Here is an 18,389-nt window from a genome sequence, read left to right as displayed (position 1 = left end):
ATGGCAGGGGGTGGGATGAGATGACCTTGAATTTCCCTTCCAACCCAAACCATTCCAGGATTCCAGGATTACGATTTGTGCGTTTTCCTCCAGATCCATCCTCAAATTCAAGATGCATTTGTGTGAACAGGAGCCGTGTGTTGGGTTGCTTTGCTCTTTGATTTCCTGAACCCAAGTTGAGGAGCATCTCCTGGGGATTCCTGTTTTGGGATTTCCTCGGTGATGCACGAACACAGCCTGGCAAACAGTTAAAGCCCAGGGCTCTGCAGCACCACATGTCGGGATAACCCTGGCACTGGGCACTATTTGCATTTTCTAAAACAATTCCACCATTGCTCTGGACCACTCATCAAATTTCTAGAGCATGACTAAAGGGTTTATTCTTAGCAAATGTTGCACGGACAGATATAAAGGACCATTTTGAGGAGGGTTTTTTTTTTGAAGTTTACATTAGTTCAGTGCTTCTGTATTTTAAAACACGTGGGAGTTTCTCTCTGGTGATGTGTGAGGTTGCAGGGTTGGGGTTAAGGTCAGGAGGTGCAGGGGTGTCCAGCTTTATTCCGTGCATTTTCCGTGGCAGGATCAGGCTCCCCTTGGGTTCGAATTATTGAATGGATTTTAGCCTCATTGTAATGGATTATTATTTAAAGCATTTTAATTTCATTAGCATCCGTTATTATTTCATGCATTATCATTCCAACAGGAAAGTTGCTCGTTAAGAAGTTTTAAAATAATAGTTACATTTAGGTTTGACATATTTATTTGAGCTCAGAAGCCTGCACCTTTGCAGCCTTGCAGTTGCTCCAAACATGAATTTGGGTGGCCTGGGCTAGTGGAAGGTGTCCTAAATCCAGCTTTGGATTTGGATTGTGATGGGCTTTAAGATCCCTTCCAACCCAAACCAGTCTGGGATTCTGTGGATGCATCAGCCTGGAACCGAAGGGAGCACGTCCTTTTACTGAAATCTTATTCTTTTCATGCTTTGTTTTGTTTGTACAAAGTTCCTGACACGGGAATCTGTGGTTGGCAAACGTGTGACAGGAGAGTTTTCACTGCTGTGAGGTGAGGGTGGATTTTAGATCCCAGGTGTTGAATAGGATTGCCGTGATTTCGGTTGGCAGCTCCAGCACCAGGAACACTTCCTACCTGTGTTGTTCAAGTGGAAATGGGGATCAGTGTTTGCCTTGGCTTGGGGAGCAGGCCCAGGAATTAAAAACCGCCCGAGGAGGCGTTGGGTGCCGTGATTCACCTCTTTGTGGTGCCTTTTCCCCCTCAGGACCGGGCTCCGGTCCCGATCCCCATCCCGGCGTGTGCTTTTCCCGTCCTCTCATCCCTGCTCACCTCCTGCCGCGTCTCCTGCCCGCCTCCTCCTGCTCTCCCTGGCTTCCAGCTCCCCCTTTGCCCAGGCCTTATCTAATCTCTCGCAGAGGAGCTGTGGAGTCTGTTATTTGCTTTTCTAATTACCTCACTGATTCCCCGTGTGCCAGCCTTTCGCATGAGCGCTTCCGGAGGGTTGCTCACGTGGAGAGCGTGGCTTTCCTGCATCCCTGGCCTCTGGTCTCCCTGGTTCCGTAATGTCATCTCAGCGACCATTTGGATCGTGGAGAAACGACTCTGAGGGCCTTCAGTGTCTCCAGGTTTTAGGAATTGTTCGCTGGGAGGGTGCTGAGGCCCTGGCACAGGGTGCCCCGAGCAGCTGTGGCTGCCCCTGGATCCCTGGCAGTGCCCAAGGCCAGGCTGGACATTGGGGCTTGGAGCAGCCTGGGACAATGGAAGTTGTCCCTGTACATGGCAGGGGATTGGAATGAGATGGGATTTAAGCTCTCTTCCAACCCAGACCACTCTGGCATTCAAATCCCAGGTTTGAATAACTCAACCTTCCCCACTGACCCATTCTCCTTGGGAAGGGGGGGATGTGAGGAGCGGGGAGTGCCGAGTTCTGAGCAGCGCTCAGCTCCGTGTGGAAGAGTTTGGGGAGATTTGGGAGCTGTTAATTGAGTGTTAATTCAGACAGGGCACAGCCACCCTGGCCCTGGTGCTTCCCTCCCCTAGCACAGGGCAGAGGCTGTGCTGGGCTCCCTCAGGGGTTATCTCCATTTAACCAGAGCATTTTATGTGCATGGATAAAATCCAAACGCTTCGTTTTCTGTCAGGTTTGAAGATTAAGATGTGTATATAGTTTGTGTACATCTAAACAAACCCACATTTTAGCTCCTCCTTGATTCTGTGTAAAAGGAAACAACAATTAACCGGAGAAAGAAGAATTCATGTGTATTTTTGTCCTTATTAATATTTTTTATTTCTGTGGACATGAAGCAGCTTTCCCAGGAGATTTCAAGAGAGTCTTTGATGCTGTTTCAGAGTCAGATCCTGTCTGCACCACCTGCTATATTTCACCCTTCCCTCAGCTAGAATGTACTGTAGAAGATTATTTAAATAGCTAAAGATGGAAAAAGTGGTGGTGTAAGATGATTTTTTAATACCCCTGTACAGTCAGTTGAGGGATAATTTTATTTGGCTAGCCATGCTTCAAGTTTTTTGCAGTAAAAAAACCTCCCAAAAGCTGTATGTAGATAAAAATTCTCTTTTACTTAAGAGGTTGCTTCATGCTCTTCCTCTCTCAGCATGTTTTAGTCTGATTTATCAAAGACAGGCCAGCCAGAAATTGCTGTACTGGGAATAAAATAAGAAATCAGTGTGGTTATTTCTAAAAAAAAAAGTTGACTGCATTTTTATTGGGAATTTCTCTTCAAGTGTTTAAATCCTTGTGGTTCTTCCTAAAGAATAATGCTTGAAAATTGGGAATATCAATTCTCACTGAATTAGAGCAACAGAAGCCTTTGAGTTGCTCCATTTGGTTCCCTTCTCCCTCTGGAGCATCATCCAGATGAGGGATTAAAAATGCCTTTGGAGCAGATGTCTTGTGTTTCTCTAGGAGAGAAAAGATAAAGAAGGAATTAAAACACAGACATCGAAACGAGAAACTTCTCATTTTGAAATATCAGGTGATGCTGGAATTCCGTTTTCTGGAAGTGTCGTTTTGAATATTGGTAGAAAACTGGGATATTTTTACCAAATATTTCAGGAATACCAATCCATGTTTTTATGGTGGAACGTGCTGCCTCCAGACTCGTCATGGATTTGGGAATTTTCTGTTCTTGGGGGATTTTTAAATGAAAAATCTCGTTTTGCTCGTGTGCTCGCTGTGGAACAACTGCAGCTTTCTGGATGTGTTTTCACTATCAAAATAATCTATCAAGTAAAAATGTATTTAGGTGTTGTAGGCAAGCTGTTGGTTTGTCTCAGAAAAGGCCAAAAAGAAGTTCCTTGCAGTTTTGACTCTTTTATTTTTTTTTCCCTCAGCTTTTGGTCATTTCAAATGGAACCCTTTGATCATTTCTTTTATGCTCTGAGCTTCTGGATTTCCCCAAGTCCGAGATCCAGAACTCCTGTGCTTCAAAATTAACCCTGCCATTATATTGGTAAAAAAACAAAAAAAGAAATAAGATCAGGGTTTTTTTCTAGTTTTAATACCATTTATCTCCGTGAAATGTTTTCATCCTCATCTCTTCTGAGCAGACTCCTTGCTCTGAGGATCTCTCGCTGAGAAGGAATTTTTGGAGAGAAGCTTTTGAGGATTTTCATCAAATGCACATTGGAAGGGTGGAAGAATGGGGAAAAATGAGGAGCAAGAGAAGGAGCAGTTCAGGAATTTCAAAATAAGCCTGTGTCCCCCAGAAAGGCCTTAAGGCCAAGTTTAAATGCCACTATTGCACCTGTTATTTAATTTCTTTTCGTTGAAACAACTTGGACTAAACCCGTGTGAATGGCACTGTAAAAATGAGTTAGTTCTGCTAATCCTAATCTCTCTTTAATGACTTCAGACATTCTGCTGTTTCAGAGATAACACAGTAAAAAAAATCTGTTTTCTGTGCTCCCTTCTGCTCAGCTTCTTGGAGCAGAGATCTCACTGGTCAGTGCAACACCTTGAGGGGTTTTAAAGGGTATTTTGACCCTTAAAAGAAACAATTACCAGACAAAATTCAGCTCTGGTGAGTTTATTCCGTGCCAGTTTATATAAACTGCTCAGATATTTCAGCCTGAAGCAGAGATCAGGGAATGTCCCTTCTGTGAGTAACATCCCCAGTAATTTCTAAATCCTGCTTTTTTTCCGTATTTTGAGTGCTTGGTGAGTCTCTCCTTGCTTCTGCAGTCCTCTCAGTCAGGCTTTGGGGAGTACTGTAAAGAATAAGGGTTTTGTCCTCGATCCAGTGGCATCTGATCCCATCAGCTGGTGCACAGCTTTTATTACAGTGGTTTTGTTTTGCTCTGAAAAACACTGCCTTGAAATGAAATTGTGTTTTTTTTTTTCCTTCTGTACATTTATGTCCAAATAACTTCTCTGAAAGCTGGGGAGTGCAGAAGCACCTCTGGGACCTTCCAGGATGCTGCAGGCAAACTCATGTGGAGTGGCAGCTGATCTTGTAAATCCTCTGGGGAGAATTCTCTCAACCAGGAGATGCTGGCCTTTGCTCTTGGGTTTGCTCCTTTGGAAGGAAAATTGACTCCAGGACTTTGAGAGGGCCACGGAGATGATTTGGGGGATGGAACGGTTTTGAGGGGAGGCTGGGAGAGCTGGGAATGTTCCCCTGGAGAGGAGAAGGCTCCAGGGAGAGCTCAGAGTCCCTAAAGGGGCTCCAGGAGAGCTGGAGAGGGACTGGGGACAAGGGATGGAGGGACAGGACACAGGGAATGGCTTCCAGTGCCAGAGGGCAGGGATGGATGGGAGATTGGGAACTGCGAATTCCTGGCTGGGCTGGAATTCCCAGAGCAGCTGTGGCTGCCCCTGGATCCCTGGCAGTGCCCAAGGCCAGGTTGGAGCAGCCTGGGACAGTGGAAGGTGTCCCTGCCATGGCAGGGGTGGCACTGGATGGTGTTAGAAGTCCCTTCCAAGGCAGGCTATTCCAGAATTCCATGACTTGTGTTCCTAAAATGAAAGTGAGATTCCCCGTCGGTGTTTAAGGAGCACTCTGTGCTCCTGTGCTGCTCCTCAGCCTTGCTGGACATCCCTGGGCTCCCAAGAAAGTTTAGGAGAGTGTGGCAGGAGGTGTTTACACCTGGGAGCTGAAGTCAGGTACAAAAATGAAATCATCTTTTTGTGCCGTGAAGTCTGAAATAAGCGACCGGAGGGCGGAGAACGGCCGCAGTCTGATCAGGGAATGGAAATCCCAATCTTCTCCTGATCTTCCTCCTCTTCTCACCGTTCCCGTTCTTGTCAGTTCTCTGGAGCATCATGAAGGGTTCGCTGCAGGGACACACAATTTCATGTTGTTTCCTCGCTGTAGCGGGGCTCTCTCAGAGACACGTGGCAGGACCTTAACCCGGCACTTCCTGCTTTGCCATTGTTTTGGGAATTCAGCTCTCATGTTCAGGAAGAGCACAAAATGCCCTGGCTATTGTTGAGAACCTGCTGTCTTCAGCAGGAGTTTTCAAGGAGTGGATTTGGTTTTCTTGAGGATTCTTTCTTTCTTTCAGGATCTTGCATCCGTGCCGGGAATCACTTGTGTAAGGCAGAGATTCACATTTGAGGCACAGAAGGCAAAATTACATTTAGAGGGCTAGAAAATAACTTTATAGGCAGCTGGGTTCGAACTCACAGAGGGCAGGGTTAGATGGGATGTTGGGAATTGGGAATTCCTGGCTGGGAGGGTGGGGAGGCCCTGGCAGAGGTTTCTCAGAGGAGCTGTGGCTTCTCTGCATCCCTGGAAGCGTCCAACGCCAGGCTGGAGAGGGCTTGGAGCAGCCTGGGATAGGGAAAGGTGTCCCTGCCCTGGCAGGAGGGGAACGGGATGATCTTTAAGGTCCTTTCAAACCCAAACCATTCTGGGATTCTCCTTAGTTTGGGGGAAGCCCATGGAGCCCCCCAGTTTTTGGGAACTGCTCCGTGGGCTTTGGAAGGGGCTGTACCTGTAATTCAGAGCATCAGAATTCAACCCAAAGATGTTTCTGTCTTGTCCCAAGAAACTACCACCCCATTTGTCCTGTGAACACCGATGTGGGAATGTCACATGACTTTTTGGGGTGATTTGCATGGAATTTGTGTGGGGAGAGGAGGGAATTTCCCTGGATGTATTCCTCACGAATCTTTTGGCTATAGTTTGAGATCTAGCGAGCGCTTTCCTGATTGAGTGGCTGCCAGGGAAAACTGAGGATGGAGACCGACCCCTGAGTGCTTTTTTGTTCTTTTTAAGGCAGGTGGTTTGATGGGGGGGATTTTTAGTAGAAGAAGAGCCCTGCTGACCCAGGATGAGTTAATAGTAGCCCTTTGTGGTCAGGTTGCCTAGTTTGGGTTGTCTGCTCTAGTTTAGCCTGGGAAACCAAAGCTGGGATTAATCTCCATCAAGTGAGATAAAGGGAATTATCCTGCCTTGCCTTGGAGGGAGGTGGGAGTCAGCTTTTCCTTGCTTTTCCCTGGTGGGTCTGCTCCCCTGTTCATTCAGCCAGGCAGGGTGAGCTGCTGCTACAGGTAGTGGCTGCATCAGTCACTCCTTAGGGTTGGTAACGTCACTGCAGTTACTCATTCAGGCCATGAGTAACTCAAGAGTTACCCACAGGGATGGTTTCACTCCAGTGCTGGCAGAAATCTGCCTTGGCTTGGAGCTCCTTCCCACCATCATGGCAAAACACCGAGGTTGTGATTGCACAGAGGTGCCAACTTGGCAGGAATAGGAATTACCACCTTAACTCCAGAGGAAAACGTGTGAGAAATATTAAAAGCGTGTGAACTTGCAGCACTGCAGTCCTGAGTTATCCCGCTTTTGCTGGGATTCGTTTTTAGGCCCAGCTTTCCATAAAACAAAAACGCTCACTCTTTGAATTCCTTTTTCCAGGTCCAGCAGCAGGTTCACCCCAACCTCTCAGCAAAGGAAGATTCCCTCTATTACATTGAGGAGCTGATCCTGCAGCTGCTGAACAAACTGTGCATCGCCCAGCCACGGACTGTGCAGGATGTGGAGGTAGGGCTGCAGGCTGGGGAAGCAAGGCTTTGCCTCTGGGATGGCTGAAATTCCTTGGGATATTTTGGGCAGCACAGGTTGGAAGCCCAGAGTTCCCTAACACGACTTTGTGGCTGTCCCTGGATCCCTGGAAGTGGCCGAGGCCGGGTTGGATGGGGTTTAGAACAAACTGGGATAGTGGAAGGTGTCCCTTGGCAGGGATTGGAACTGGATGATCCTTAAGGTCTCTTCCAACATAAACTATTCTGGGATACTCTGATTTTATGTAGATTTTTTTATAAGCAGATTTAACTGGAAACTCATTTTCTTAGCCAGTGCTTGAGGATAGAAATTGCGGGAATTTTTCCTTTCAGCAATGTCTTTATAAATGCAAAACGCTTCGAAGGATTTTCTGCTGTCGAACGCACAACAGATTTGAGAATTTTTCCCACTTTTTTGACATCATTATGCAAGAAAAAAAATTTAAATTTTTCAATGAAAGGTTACTGTTGAGAGGCCTTGATTGTGCAGCTGAGGGAGCAGAGTTGGGTATTCCTGGACTTCATTGGACTCACTGAGGCTCTTGTGTTATTGCAGCTGTCAGCTTTTGTGTCATCGTTCCAAAACGAGGGTTTGATGGAGTCTGGAGGGAGAAAATGTTTCCATATGGCTATGACCCGATAGAGCTTTGGAGAGCTCTCTTAATTAATTAATTTTACATCAATCTGTAGGTCCAGGATTTTCAGCTTCATCCAAAAATGGTGTCATTGTATGGCAGTCTCTATGGCTGTTGTGGAAATTAAAATAATTTTATATATATATATATACAAATTATATGTGTGTCAAAAATATTGTATGTCTACATTAATACAAATTACGTATGTGTGTCATGGAAATGAAAGAAAATTGTATCTATAGGTGAATATCATTTTATATAACATAATATATTTTATATATAATATGTATGTATATAAATATACATATACACACATGCGTGTGTATTACATATACATATACGTATATATAGATATAGAAAATTTATATAAATATATATATATGTTCTTTTTATATATATGTAGGCAAAATAATTGCCCAAAGGGTTTTCGATTCTTATTAGATGCCCTTTATTCAACATCAATTATTAATTTATTTCCTTTTTTTTAATCTCGATGCATGAAGATTATTGCATCACTAAATAAAAGCAAAATTGAATATTCCTTAATAGCTCTTGGGATTGGAGCTGTTTTTAGCTGTTAAGGGAGAACATGAGAGCTGTGATCACTGAAGTTTATCATGCAGATCTTTACAAAACAGAGCTAATGGAACTGATTGTCCAAGATGTCCTTAAGTATTTGCAGGGTCAAGGTCTAAAAATCTCAAATTAAAAAAAACATATTTTATAAACAGAAACAACCCTTCACATTGTTCCTAAAGAAAACAGTGGGAAGCAGGGTTGGAGCACACAAAGCCTGTGTTAGGTTGGCTGTTGGGAAGGAATTCCTGGCTGGGAGGGTGGCTCTGGGCTGGAATTCCCAGAGCAGCTGTGGCTGCCCCTGCATCCCTGGCAGTGCCCAAGGACACTTGGAGCAGCCTGGGCCAGTGGGAGGTGTCCCTGCCATGATGGGGGAACTGGATGGGATTTCAGTCCCTTTAACCCAGACCAGTCTGGAATTCCACGATTCTAAGCTGAAGGGTGGCTGAATGCCGCCTGACCTCCGTTTCTGGGAGGTCTCCTGCTGGGATCTCCAGGAAGGGTCATTCGGGGGTTGCTGTCCCGGAGGGAATGTCACCCCGTGTTAACCTGGGAGCTGATCACACAGCTGGGCATTAAATGGCGCCTGCAGGGATTTAAAAGCTGCCTCAAAGAAGATCTGCCTCTCTGAAGACCTGTTAGGTCTTGGAATACGTGCAAAAATCTCTTCATCAAAGGGACACAAATATTTCACCTTTTTTTACCATCCCATCCTTCAGCTTTTCATTCCTGCCATATACTTGATCTGGTGTAGGGCAAGTTACACTCTTTTCTCAAACGGGAACAATATCAACTTGGGGTTTTTTGTAGGCTGTAAACTGTTCAGTACTTCGTGCTAGTGTTTATATTTTGGGCTCCTGGTCTCCCAGAATCCCAGAATAGTCTGCCTTGGAAGGGATCTTAAACACCATCCGTGTCCAACTCCCTGCAGTGGCAGGACCACCTTCCACTGGCACTGGAGACTGAAACCTTCTTGCTGCTCTGGAAAAGATCATTGATTTTAGGAGATTTGGAGGAATTCTTGGTGCCCAGGGAAGGGAAGGTCGTTGGGGATTGCTGAAAAGAGAGAAGCCGAGTCGGGAGAGGAGAGAACAATCAGGAAAATGTGGTGCAAACTCCGAGGGGGAGGAGAACTGTCCGTCCTGGAGGGACAGTCCTTTGCTGTGCTGTGTTTTATTTAAAGCTCCCTGGTGGCTGTGGTTGTCTCAGTGCTCTCTGTGTTGGGCAGGAGCGGGTTCAGAAGACGTTTCCTCACCCCATAGACAAGTGGGCGATCGCCGATGCTCAGTCGGCCATCGAGAAACGGAAAAGGAGGAACCCTCTCCTGCTCCCCGTGGACAAAATCCATCCTTTGCTGAAGGTACCTCTCGCCTTTACTGCCCCCCCAGCATGGCCTTTAATGGATTTCTTTAGTTTGTGTGAAATTAGAGAAGTTTCCGTCCTTGGCAGAGGGAGTCAAGAATGGCCGTCAAGCTGAATTTATTGTGGTGTGTAATAAAAGCAAATCTTTAAATTCATCGTGTTCAACACATCGGTGTGTTCATCTATTACTCTTGCTCTGAAATAGGATGAGTTAGTTTTTAACATAAACAAAACTCAAATACCTTGCCTACTTCAGCAGCTCTGCTTTGATGCCTTTATTTGAAGCCAGAATAGGAGGAGAGGGAGCAAGTAGATCCTGTTCCTTGTGCGCTGTCAAGCAGGATGTGCCAGGGTCCTTTCAGCCACTGCTGAATGTCGCTGCTGCCTCGGGTTTAAAAATCAAGTGCTCTGCAAAGGTGTTTCCACCTGCTGAGAAAACTTCCTTGGGGCAGGAGCAGGAATTAAAGCACTTTTTCAGGTCTCCTTGCTGTGTTCACGTGCACATCTCAATCCCTGAGGGTTAATGAGAGGGGGAGGGATGTCAAGAGAGAAAACAGCATTAAATAAAATCTTCCTAAACACCACCGGAGTCCTTTGGTGAAATCTGGTTTAGAAGTGTGAAAAGAGGCCCAGCCTCTGATTTTTAGAGGAAACACGTGACGAGAACAAGTCTGCCTCTTTCAAATTGCCAAGCCCACCTGCATTTACTGCCAGGTGAAAGGCTGCGTGGTGCAAGCTGTGCAAGGGTAACCTGCTGCACTCATCCTGGTTTTCGTCTGTTCAGGCTTCCATCATTAAAGTGCCATTATTTTGTGGAGTGCAGAGTGCTCAGTTGGCGTGGCAGGGCGTGGAAGAGATGATCTTTAAGGTCCCTTCCCACCCATTCCATGGTTCCTTGAAAGTGAAACTTGCTCAGTTCTTAGGAGTCCACATCAGGGCCAGAGATGGGAATTCAAGTGCAGGAGTGATTCCACTGAAGTCCCTTCCTTTAATGAATTCTATTTTTAGGACTGTCATTTTTAGAGGAGGGATTATTTCCAGTTCTGTAGCTTTTCCTCTGTTAAAATACTGCAAAATAACACAAGTATTTAAAGGCATCTCCTTCCAGGGAGATGTTCCAATTTCCGTGTGATGTCCTCAGCTCTGGGTGTTCCGTTACTGTAAATTATCACCGCAGCCAAAATCCATTTCAGTCGAAAATTTGATGTGTTTATTGTCATTCCAGATGGATTTCTGGAATAAACACCGTTTGTTTTCTCCTCTTTTCACTTTGCAGGAGGTCTTGGGCTACAAGGTGGATTACCATGTCTCTCTCTATATCGTGGCTGTCTTGGAATACATCTCAGCCGACATTTTAAAGCTGGCTGGAAATTATGTTTTCAATATCCGACACTTTGAGATCTCCCAGCAGGACATTAAAGTATCGATGTGTGCTGATAAGGTAAGGGGTTGGGATTGAAGCAGAATTTAGAGGTGACGTGTTTAATTTTCTTTGATCTGGAAAGTGTGTTCAAAGGAGGATCAGAGCCTGGTTTTACTCAAAGGCAAAGCTTCTCTCCTTGCTCATGCCAGACCTGTCACAGCAAAAATTTAAGTTAAGTCAAAGGCAAAGCTTCTCTCCTTGCTCATGCCAGATCTGTCACAGCAGAATTTAAGTTAAGCCTGGGCAAGTTTGGGAGCAGCAGGAGCCTTTGCAGGCAGCGTAAGGACAGAAAATGATGCTGTCCTTTATTTCTCTGCTGTCGCACCCTCCTGATGTCACTTTGTCGTGGCAGCTCTCCTTCATAAGACAGAAAAGACCTTTAGTTTTCATGCCCATTAAAATGAGAAACAATTTTTGTTCGGTTTTATCTTCGGCAGGAGGTTTTGTCCAAGGCTTATGCAAGATGCTTTGTTTTCCAAGTCGATTCTGCATGAATTGTAACTTGTTTTCTAGGTCGTGCTCACTTCCAAGGGGGAAAATGGCTTTGGCAACTGCTGCAGGCTCCTGCTGCCAAAGTTGAAATATTACTCCCTTGTGAAAATGAATACAGCAAGGATTGTATTAAAAACTCCAAGGATTTCTCTGAGCACATTGAAACAGCTGAGCTGGAGCCAAGTGTGAAAATGTGGCCGGGTGTAATTCTGTGGATTCCTTTGGCAGGTTTTGATGGATATGTTTGATCAGGATGAGATTGGCTTGGTTTCTCTGTGTGAGGACGAGCCCTCTTCTTCTGGGGAGCTCAACTACTACGACCTGGTGAGGAATGAGATTGCAGAAGAGAGGCAGTACCTGAGGGAGCTGAACCTGATCATCAAAGTATTCCGGGAAGCTTTTCTGTCCAACAGGAGGCTCTTCACACCTCACGTGAGTCCTTTATTGATGAGCGATGCTAATTGCCCCATTAGCAGCCAGAACTCACTCGTTTTGCATTAACTGTGTTGGAAGTGAAATCAGATTTGATTTATTGTCTGTCAGCGAGTAATGAGCGTTGTCTGTGTGTGAAATCCAGTGGGGGAATTGCCATTAATAGCGTGGGAGTGGAGCTTAATGGACACAATTCCCTGTCAGATGCCAGCAGTGGCTGCATGATTTTGGTCGTTTAGGTAATAGGTTTTGGCTTAACACAAAAATTAAATCATCTACCTGCATGTGCAGTGAGTGCTTCAACAGACATTTCCAGGCTGCTCCTTATCTGTAGAAATTCCAATTAAAGCAGCCCTTGGCTGTGGATTCTCTGACTGTGAAGGGAATCGCTGTTTGATAAACAATGGAAATATTTGATTGAAATCATCTGTGCGGCAAATTCTGTTCTCAGGAGGAGTAAGGAAGGATTGGTGGATCCTTCCTGTGGGACAGGGAGGAGGGGACAGGCCAGCAGAACCTGAACTGGGAGTTTTGGGTGATACCAGCAGGTTAAAAAGAGGCAGCAGGAGCCATTCCCATTCCAGCTGGGTGTGGGGATTCCTCAGGAGCTGCTGGAATTGTGCAGGTGTGGGGGTAGAATTCCAGGGAAGGTGATGGGAGGAGAAGGGAGCCGTGTGTGGGAGCTGAGGAATATTCTTCTGGGAATGGGAAATTTCAGGATTCCATGTTCCCACAAGAGGGTTGCCATGGTCTGGGCACTGCAGGAGGTCAGTGGGAGGCTGGGACAGAGAAACTTCTGAGCAGGGAATTCAGAGGGGGAATCCAGGACACTGGAAGGGGCTCCCTATTGAGTGTGGGGACCTGAAAATCTACAATTAGAATTTGGGAAGGAAGCTGCCAATTCCCGCTCCATTCCCAGCTCTGCTGAAGCAGCCCAGGAGCTGCACCTGTGCTTTAGAGGAGCTGAGCTTGGAGCTGCTGTAAATTCCTCCTGGAAATCACCTCCGTCCTGCTGTGTTCCGTGCAACAAGGACGAGCAGAGGGAGCAGTGGAAAGGGAAAATGGAAATGCCTGTCCAGACCCCAGCCTGTCCTGGGGGCACAGCAGCTCCTGGGAAGGATGCTGTGGAAATTGGGCAAGGCTGGGTGTGCTCAGGGAAGCCTGGAAAGACCACGGAGTTGAGCTTCTCCTTGCTTTTTGTTGGCTCCTCTCCGTTCACCTCCTGCTTCAGACAAAACCCACTCCCAATATTTACGTGCCCCAAGTAAATGTTTTGTGTTTGCAGGACATTGACGTGATATTCAGCAACATTTCAGACATCCACGAGCTGACAGTGAAGCTTTTGGGATTGATTGAGGACACTGTGGAGATGACAGATGAAAGCAGCCCTCACCCTCTGGCTGGCAGCTGCTTTGAGGACCTTGCAGAGGTTTGGTGTTTAATTTGCTCGATTTTGGTCGGGTTTTGAATTTATTTTTTTAAATTACATCACTCAAAAGAGGGTTTTTAATTCAAATGCGTTGTTTGACATCTGGAATGGGAAATACCTTCACGGAGCAGGGGCTCCAGGAGGGAATGAAGTATCAAAGCAGCAGTTTATGGCTCAGGATTGTAGCGAAGTGCTCTTGATACCCACTGAGCTCTAAAATGGATATTAAAGAGTAGGAATAAGGGAAAACACTGCACTGGGATTGGGTGTGGCTCGTACTGGAACGTCATTAATTATTTTCTCAGTTTGTTTTGAATGGGCACTGAATTACTGGAAGGATTTTTTAAAAAAATTCTGAGGTACTCCGTATTAAAACTGCTCTGAAATACAGAAGGAAGTCACGAAGCCGAAGTGAGATAGAGCTCAGTTTGGTCAGAATTCCTGAAAACAGGTGCAGAATGACTCTGGAATTCAGCAGGGAGGTGCACAGGGGGGAAAAAAAAGGGATCTTAGAGGCAAGAGGACAGTTCAACTTAGAATAAACCACAAAATTTTAATTGTGTGGGGAGAAAACTCTTGGAGTGGAAGACCAAGGTAGGGATGGACGTTTTGCTGTCGTTGGATGTCGTTTAAGTGGAATCTGCTTTTCCTTGGGATGTGTATAAATCCCAGGCTTTGACCCTAAAACGTGACAGCAATCACACAAACCACTGTTAGAGGGGAAATTAATGTATCAGGTGAACCACATGGCGAATGGCAAGTTTTTGGTTTTATCTTAAAATCATGAAGTTTCTTTTCAAAAATAACAATAAATCTTCCATTTCACCTTTACGTATCATCCATCTTTAAGATCTGAGGGTTGACCTCCGTACCACCTGGGGAATTATTACATTTTTCTGGCTGTCAAAAATAGCGATTTTTGGGGCACTCGTTTAGGAATGGATCATAAAGATAAAGTTTTCTTGGCATTGCTTCAACAAACCACTCATGTAGGAAAGTCCAGTTGATCAAGTCTTAATTGCTTTATAACGATAAGGAGAAGTGTTTGATCAATGGATTAAAGTAGTTATAATATTGAAACTGAAAAAAAAAAATCCTTAAATTTAAAATCCTGCAGCATTATCCTGGGGAAAAAAAAAAAAAAAAATCTGATTTTATTGCAAAAGCTGCTCTGAGTCACCCTGTGCTTTAATGGAAACAAATCCTTTTCAATGCGTGAAAATCTCATCTGGTTTTTCATTCACTGAAAAACTTGAAGAGGAGATGAAGTCCAGATGATTTTTCCGAGCTTTTTTATGAAGGTACTACGTTTGAATTTATTAATTCAGTTAATATGGGGCAATAACTGCTTAATAACTGAGCTGTTGATTTGATCATCTCGGGGGGGGGTGAGATCATCTTTCTGCCAGTGTTTGCAGAAGGAATCATTAAAGAGCGATACGAAGGTGAAGTGTTTATTTGCTCTGCTTATCTCGCTGCCGGCGTTGTTCATTTGGTGTTTCCATTAAAAAGCTCCTTCGACTCCTTAGGAAGGATAATTAAAACCAAACAACCCCGCCAAGCTGGAATCTTCCTGCTTTGTCTGGTTTTTTTTCTGCATCACGTCCCTGGGAGGTTTAAAGGCATAAACATCGTCGTGGTTTTGAGATAGGGGAAGCGTGGGGAAAAAAATAAAACATTCATTTTTTTGTGTGTGAGGAAAATAATTTTTTTTTTTTTTTTTTTGCTGGTGGTGGAGGAAATTCAGAAATTGACACCCCAAATTGGGAGGTGGATGGTTGAGAGCCGCAGAACAGGGCAGAGAGTTCTGCCTGCTTTGAGGGGACCTTCACAAGGCAGCTGATAAAACGAGGCAGTAGGTTGTGCATTTGTTTTCTGCTGTTTGTGTTTCCGTAAGAGGAGTTTAAATATCCACAGAGGAGCAAAGGTGGGAAGCAGGGCACACAGCGAGGGGGTGAGATGGGCAAACACCGGTCCGGGGCCGTACCCTGCACTGAATAAATAACTTATATGGACATCAGGGTGATGCTTCCATGGGATCCCGGAGTGGATTGGCTTGGAAAAGACCTTAAATCCCACCCCAGCCATGGCAGGGACACCTCCCACTGTCCCAGTGTCCAACCTGGCCTTGGGCACTGCCAGGGATCCAGGGGCAGCCACAGCTGCTCTGGCAATTCCAGCCCAGCCAGGAATTCCCAATCTCCCATCTAACCCTGCCCTCCTCCAGCCAAAAGCCATCAGTTTCAATGTTCCAGAATTCCACAGCTCCATCACTTTTGCAGCATTCCAGGCATAAAACCCTTTTTGAAATAATTCATCCCGTGGGGAAGATCCCTAATGGGGTCCATTTTAATCTCGTGTTCATAAAACAAACCCAAAACATAAAAATACTGATAGAAGTCGAAGTGGAAGGATCTAAAACCGCTTGTAAAAATGTCAAAAACTTCCAGAAGACAGCAGAGAGTCAGGAAATCCTGGCCTGGCCCCTGCAGTGGATTTGCACTGTGGATTCCACTGGGATTGAGGCTTCACCAATGTTCAAACGAAGCTTTTGTGGGGTTGGTATTTCCAAATCCAGCGGGATTGCTGTGGGGTTCCTGCAGCCAGGAACCACTCCTGGGGGGTTTCTGTGGGGTTCCTGCAGCCAGGAGCCACTCCTGTGGGGTTCCTGGGGGGTTCCTGCAGCCAGGAACCACTCCTGTGGGGTTCCTGTGGGGTTCCTGCAGCCAGGAACCACTCCTGTGGGGTTTCTGTGGGGTTCCTGCAGCCAGGAGCCACTCCTGTGGGGTTCCTGTGGGGTTCCTGCAGCCAGGAACCACTCCTGTGGGGTTCCTGTGGGGTTCCTGCAGCCAGGAACCACTCCTGTGGGGTTTCTGTGGGGTTCCTGCAGCCAGGAGCCACTCCTGTGGGGTTCCTGGGGGGTTCCTGCAGCCAGGAACCACTCCTGTGGGGTTCCTGTGGGGTTCCTGCAGCCAGGAACCACTCCTGTGGGGTTCCTGTGGGGTTCCTGTGGGGTTCCTGCAGCCAGGAACCACTCCTGTGGGGTTCCTGTGGGGTTCCTGCAGCCAGGAGCCACTCCTGTGGGGTTCCTGTGGGGTTCCTGTGGGGTTCCTGCAGCCAGGAACCACTCCTGTGGGGTTCCTGTGGGGTTCCTGTGGGGTTCCTGCAGCCAGGAACCACTCCTGTGGGGTTCCTGTGGGGTTCCTGCAGCCAGGAACCACTCCTGTGGGGTTCCTGTGGGGTTCCTGCAGCCAGGAACCACTCCTGTGGGGTTCCTGTGGGGTTCCTGCAGCCAGGAACCACTCCTGTGGGGTTCCTGGGGGGTTCCTGCAGCCAGGAACCAGTGGGGTTCCTGGGGGGTTCCTGCAGCCAGGAGCCATTCCTGTGGGGTTCCTGGGGGGTTCCTGCAGCCAGGAACCACTCCTGTGGGGTTCCTGGGGGGTTCCTGCAGCCAGGAACCAGTGGGGTTCCTGGGGGGTTCCTGGGGGGTTCCTGTGGGGTTCCTGCAGCCAGGAACCATTCCTGTGGGGTTCCTGTGGGGTTCCTGTGGGGTTCTTGCATCCAGGGACCATTCCTGTGGGGTTCCTGTGGGATTCCTGCAGCCAGGAACCATTCCTGTGGGGTTCCTGTGGGGTTCCTGCAGCCAAGAACCATTCCTCTGGGGTTCCTGCAGCCAGGAGCCATTCCTGTGGGGTTCCTGTGCAGTTCCTGCAGCCAGGAACCATTCCTGTGGGATTTCTGTGCAGCCAGGAACAATTCCTGTGGGATTGCTGCAGCCAGGAATGATTCCAGTGGGATTCCTGTGGGATTCCTGAGCAACCAGGCATGATTCCTGTGGGATTCCTCCAGCCAGGAACGATCCCTGTGGGGTTGCTGCAGCCAGGAACCATTCCAGTGGGATTCCTGTGGGATTCCTGTGGGATTCCTGTGGGGTTCCTGCAGCCAGGAACCATTCCTGTGGGATTTCTGTGCAGCCAGGAACAATTCCTGTGGGATTGCTGCAGCCGGGAACGATCCCTGTGAGATTCCTCTGGGGTTCCTGTGGGGTTTCTGCAGCCAGGAACGATCCCTGTGGGATTCCTGCAGCCAGGAACGATCCCTGTGGGATTCCTGTGGGGTTCCTGTGGGGTTCCTGCAGCCAGGAACGATCCCTGTGGGATTTCTGTGCAGCCAGGAACGATCCCTGTGGGATTCCTGCAGCCAGGAACGATCCCTGTGGGATTCCTGCAGCCAGGAACGATCCCTGTGGGATTCCTGCAGCCAGGAACGATCCCTGTGGGATTCCAGCAGGTTTCCATCCCATCCTGCTGCAGCTGATCCTGTGGAATCACAGCTGCATACTCCATACTCCAAACAGAACCATCATTTTTTGCATCTAAACCCTTGATGTCACTTGAGGACTTCCCCCTGAGTCTGATTGCTTTGTCCCAGCTGAGAGATTTTCCCTGGAAAAGTGTCCCAGTTTTCCACGTTGTCCATCTTTATGGACAGGAGGTAAAATTGCCATTCCATGCCAAACGGGGTGAAAACCAAAAACTTCTCCTGGTTCCCACTGCTTCAGTACAACAGAATTGGTGTTGGCCATAAAGATGGGGAGGTTGAGGAGCGCCAAGAAAATGATGGGCCCTTAAAAGCTGGAAGGGAAACAAGATTTTTGGTTTGCTCAATATTTATTTCGCAAAATCAGTATTTTCTTGAAAAGTTCCGTCAGCTTATTAAAGGAAGTTATTGTACCAGCTGGGAATAGCTTGGACCCTCGGTTCTGTGTGTAATTCTGTGTTTTTATTTAGGAGCAAGCCTTTGATCCGTATGAAACCTTGTCCCAGGATATTCTCTCTCCACGATTTCAGGAGCATTTCAATAACCTAATGGCCAAACCTGCCGTGGCTCTCCACTTCCAGGTGAGTGCAAGGGAGAATAACCGAGTGGTTTTCCTTCTCCTCTTTCGAAGGTTTGAATTCTGTCAGTCATTCTTTGCTTCCAGCTCAAGAAGAAATCCTCCGG

At 46.8% G+C, this 18,389-nt stretch overlaps 1 protein-coding gene across 1 annotated transcript in view; it reads left to right on the top strand.

Moving 5' to 3' along the window:
* The window catches only part of SOS2 (SOS Ras/Rho guanine nucleotide exchange factor 2), a 44,500-nt gene that overhangs the window by 4,256 nt on the left and 21,855 nt on the right, over nucleotides 1–18,389 (top strand). Inside the window, 6 exon segments of the mRNA XM_040067378.1 lie at nucleotides 6,891–7,016; nucleotides 9,476–9,607; nucleotides 10,886–11,050; nucleotides 11,753–11,956; nucleotides 13,242–13,385; nucleotides 18,176–18,286. Coding sequence (XP_039923312.1) covers nucleotides 6,891–7,016; nucleotides 9,476–9,607; nucleotides 10,886–11,050; nucleotides 11,753–11,956; nucleotides 13,242–13,385; nucleotides 18,176–18,286 — 882 coding nt within the window.

The sequence above is a fragment of the Hirundo rustica genome, chromosome 6 (assembly GCF_015227805.2).
Source record: "Hirundo rustica isolate bHirRus1 chromosome 6, bHirRus1.pri.v3, whole genome shotgun sequence".
Classification (NCBI taxonomy): Eukaryota; Metazoa; Chordata; class Aves; order Passeriformes; family Hirundinidae; genus Hirundo; species Hirundo rustica.
The sequence above is the reverse complement of the archived record's forward strand: the minus strand, read 5'-3'. Positions and strand labels throughout refer to the sequence as shown.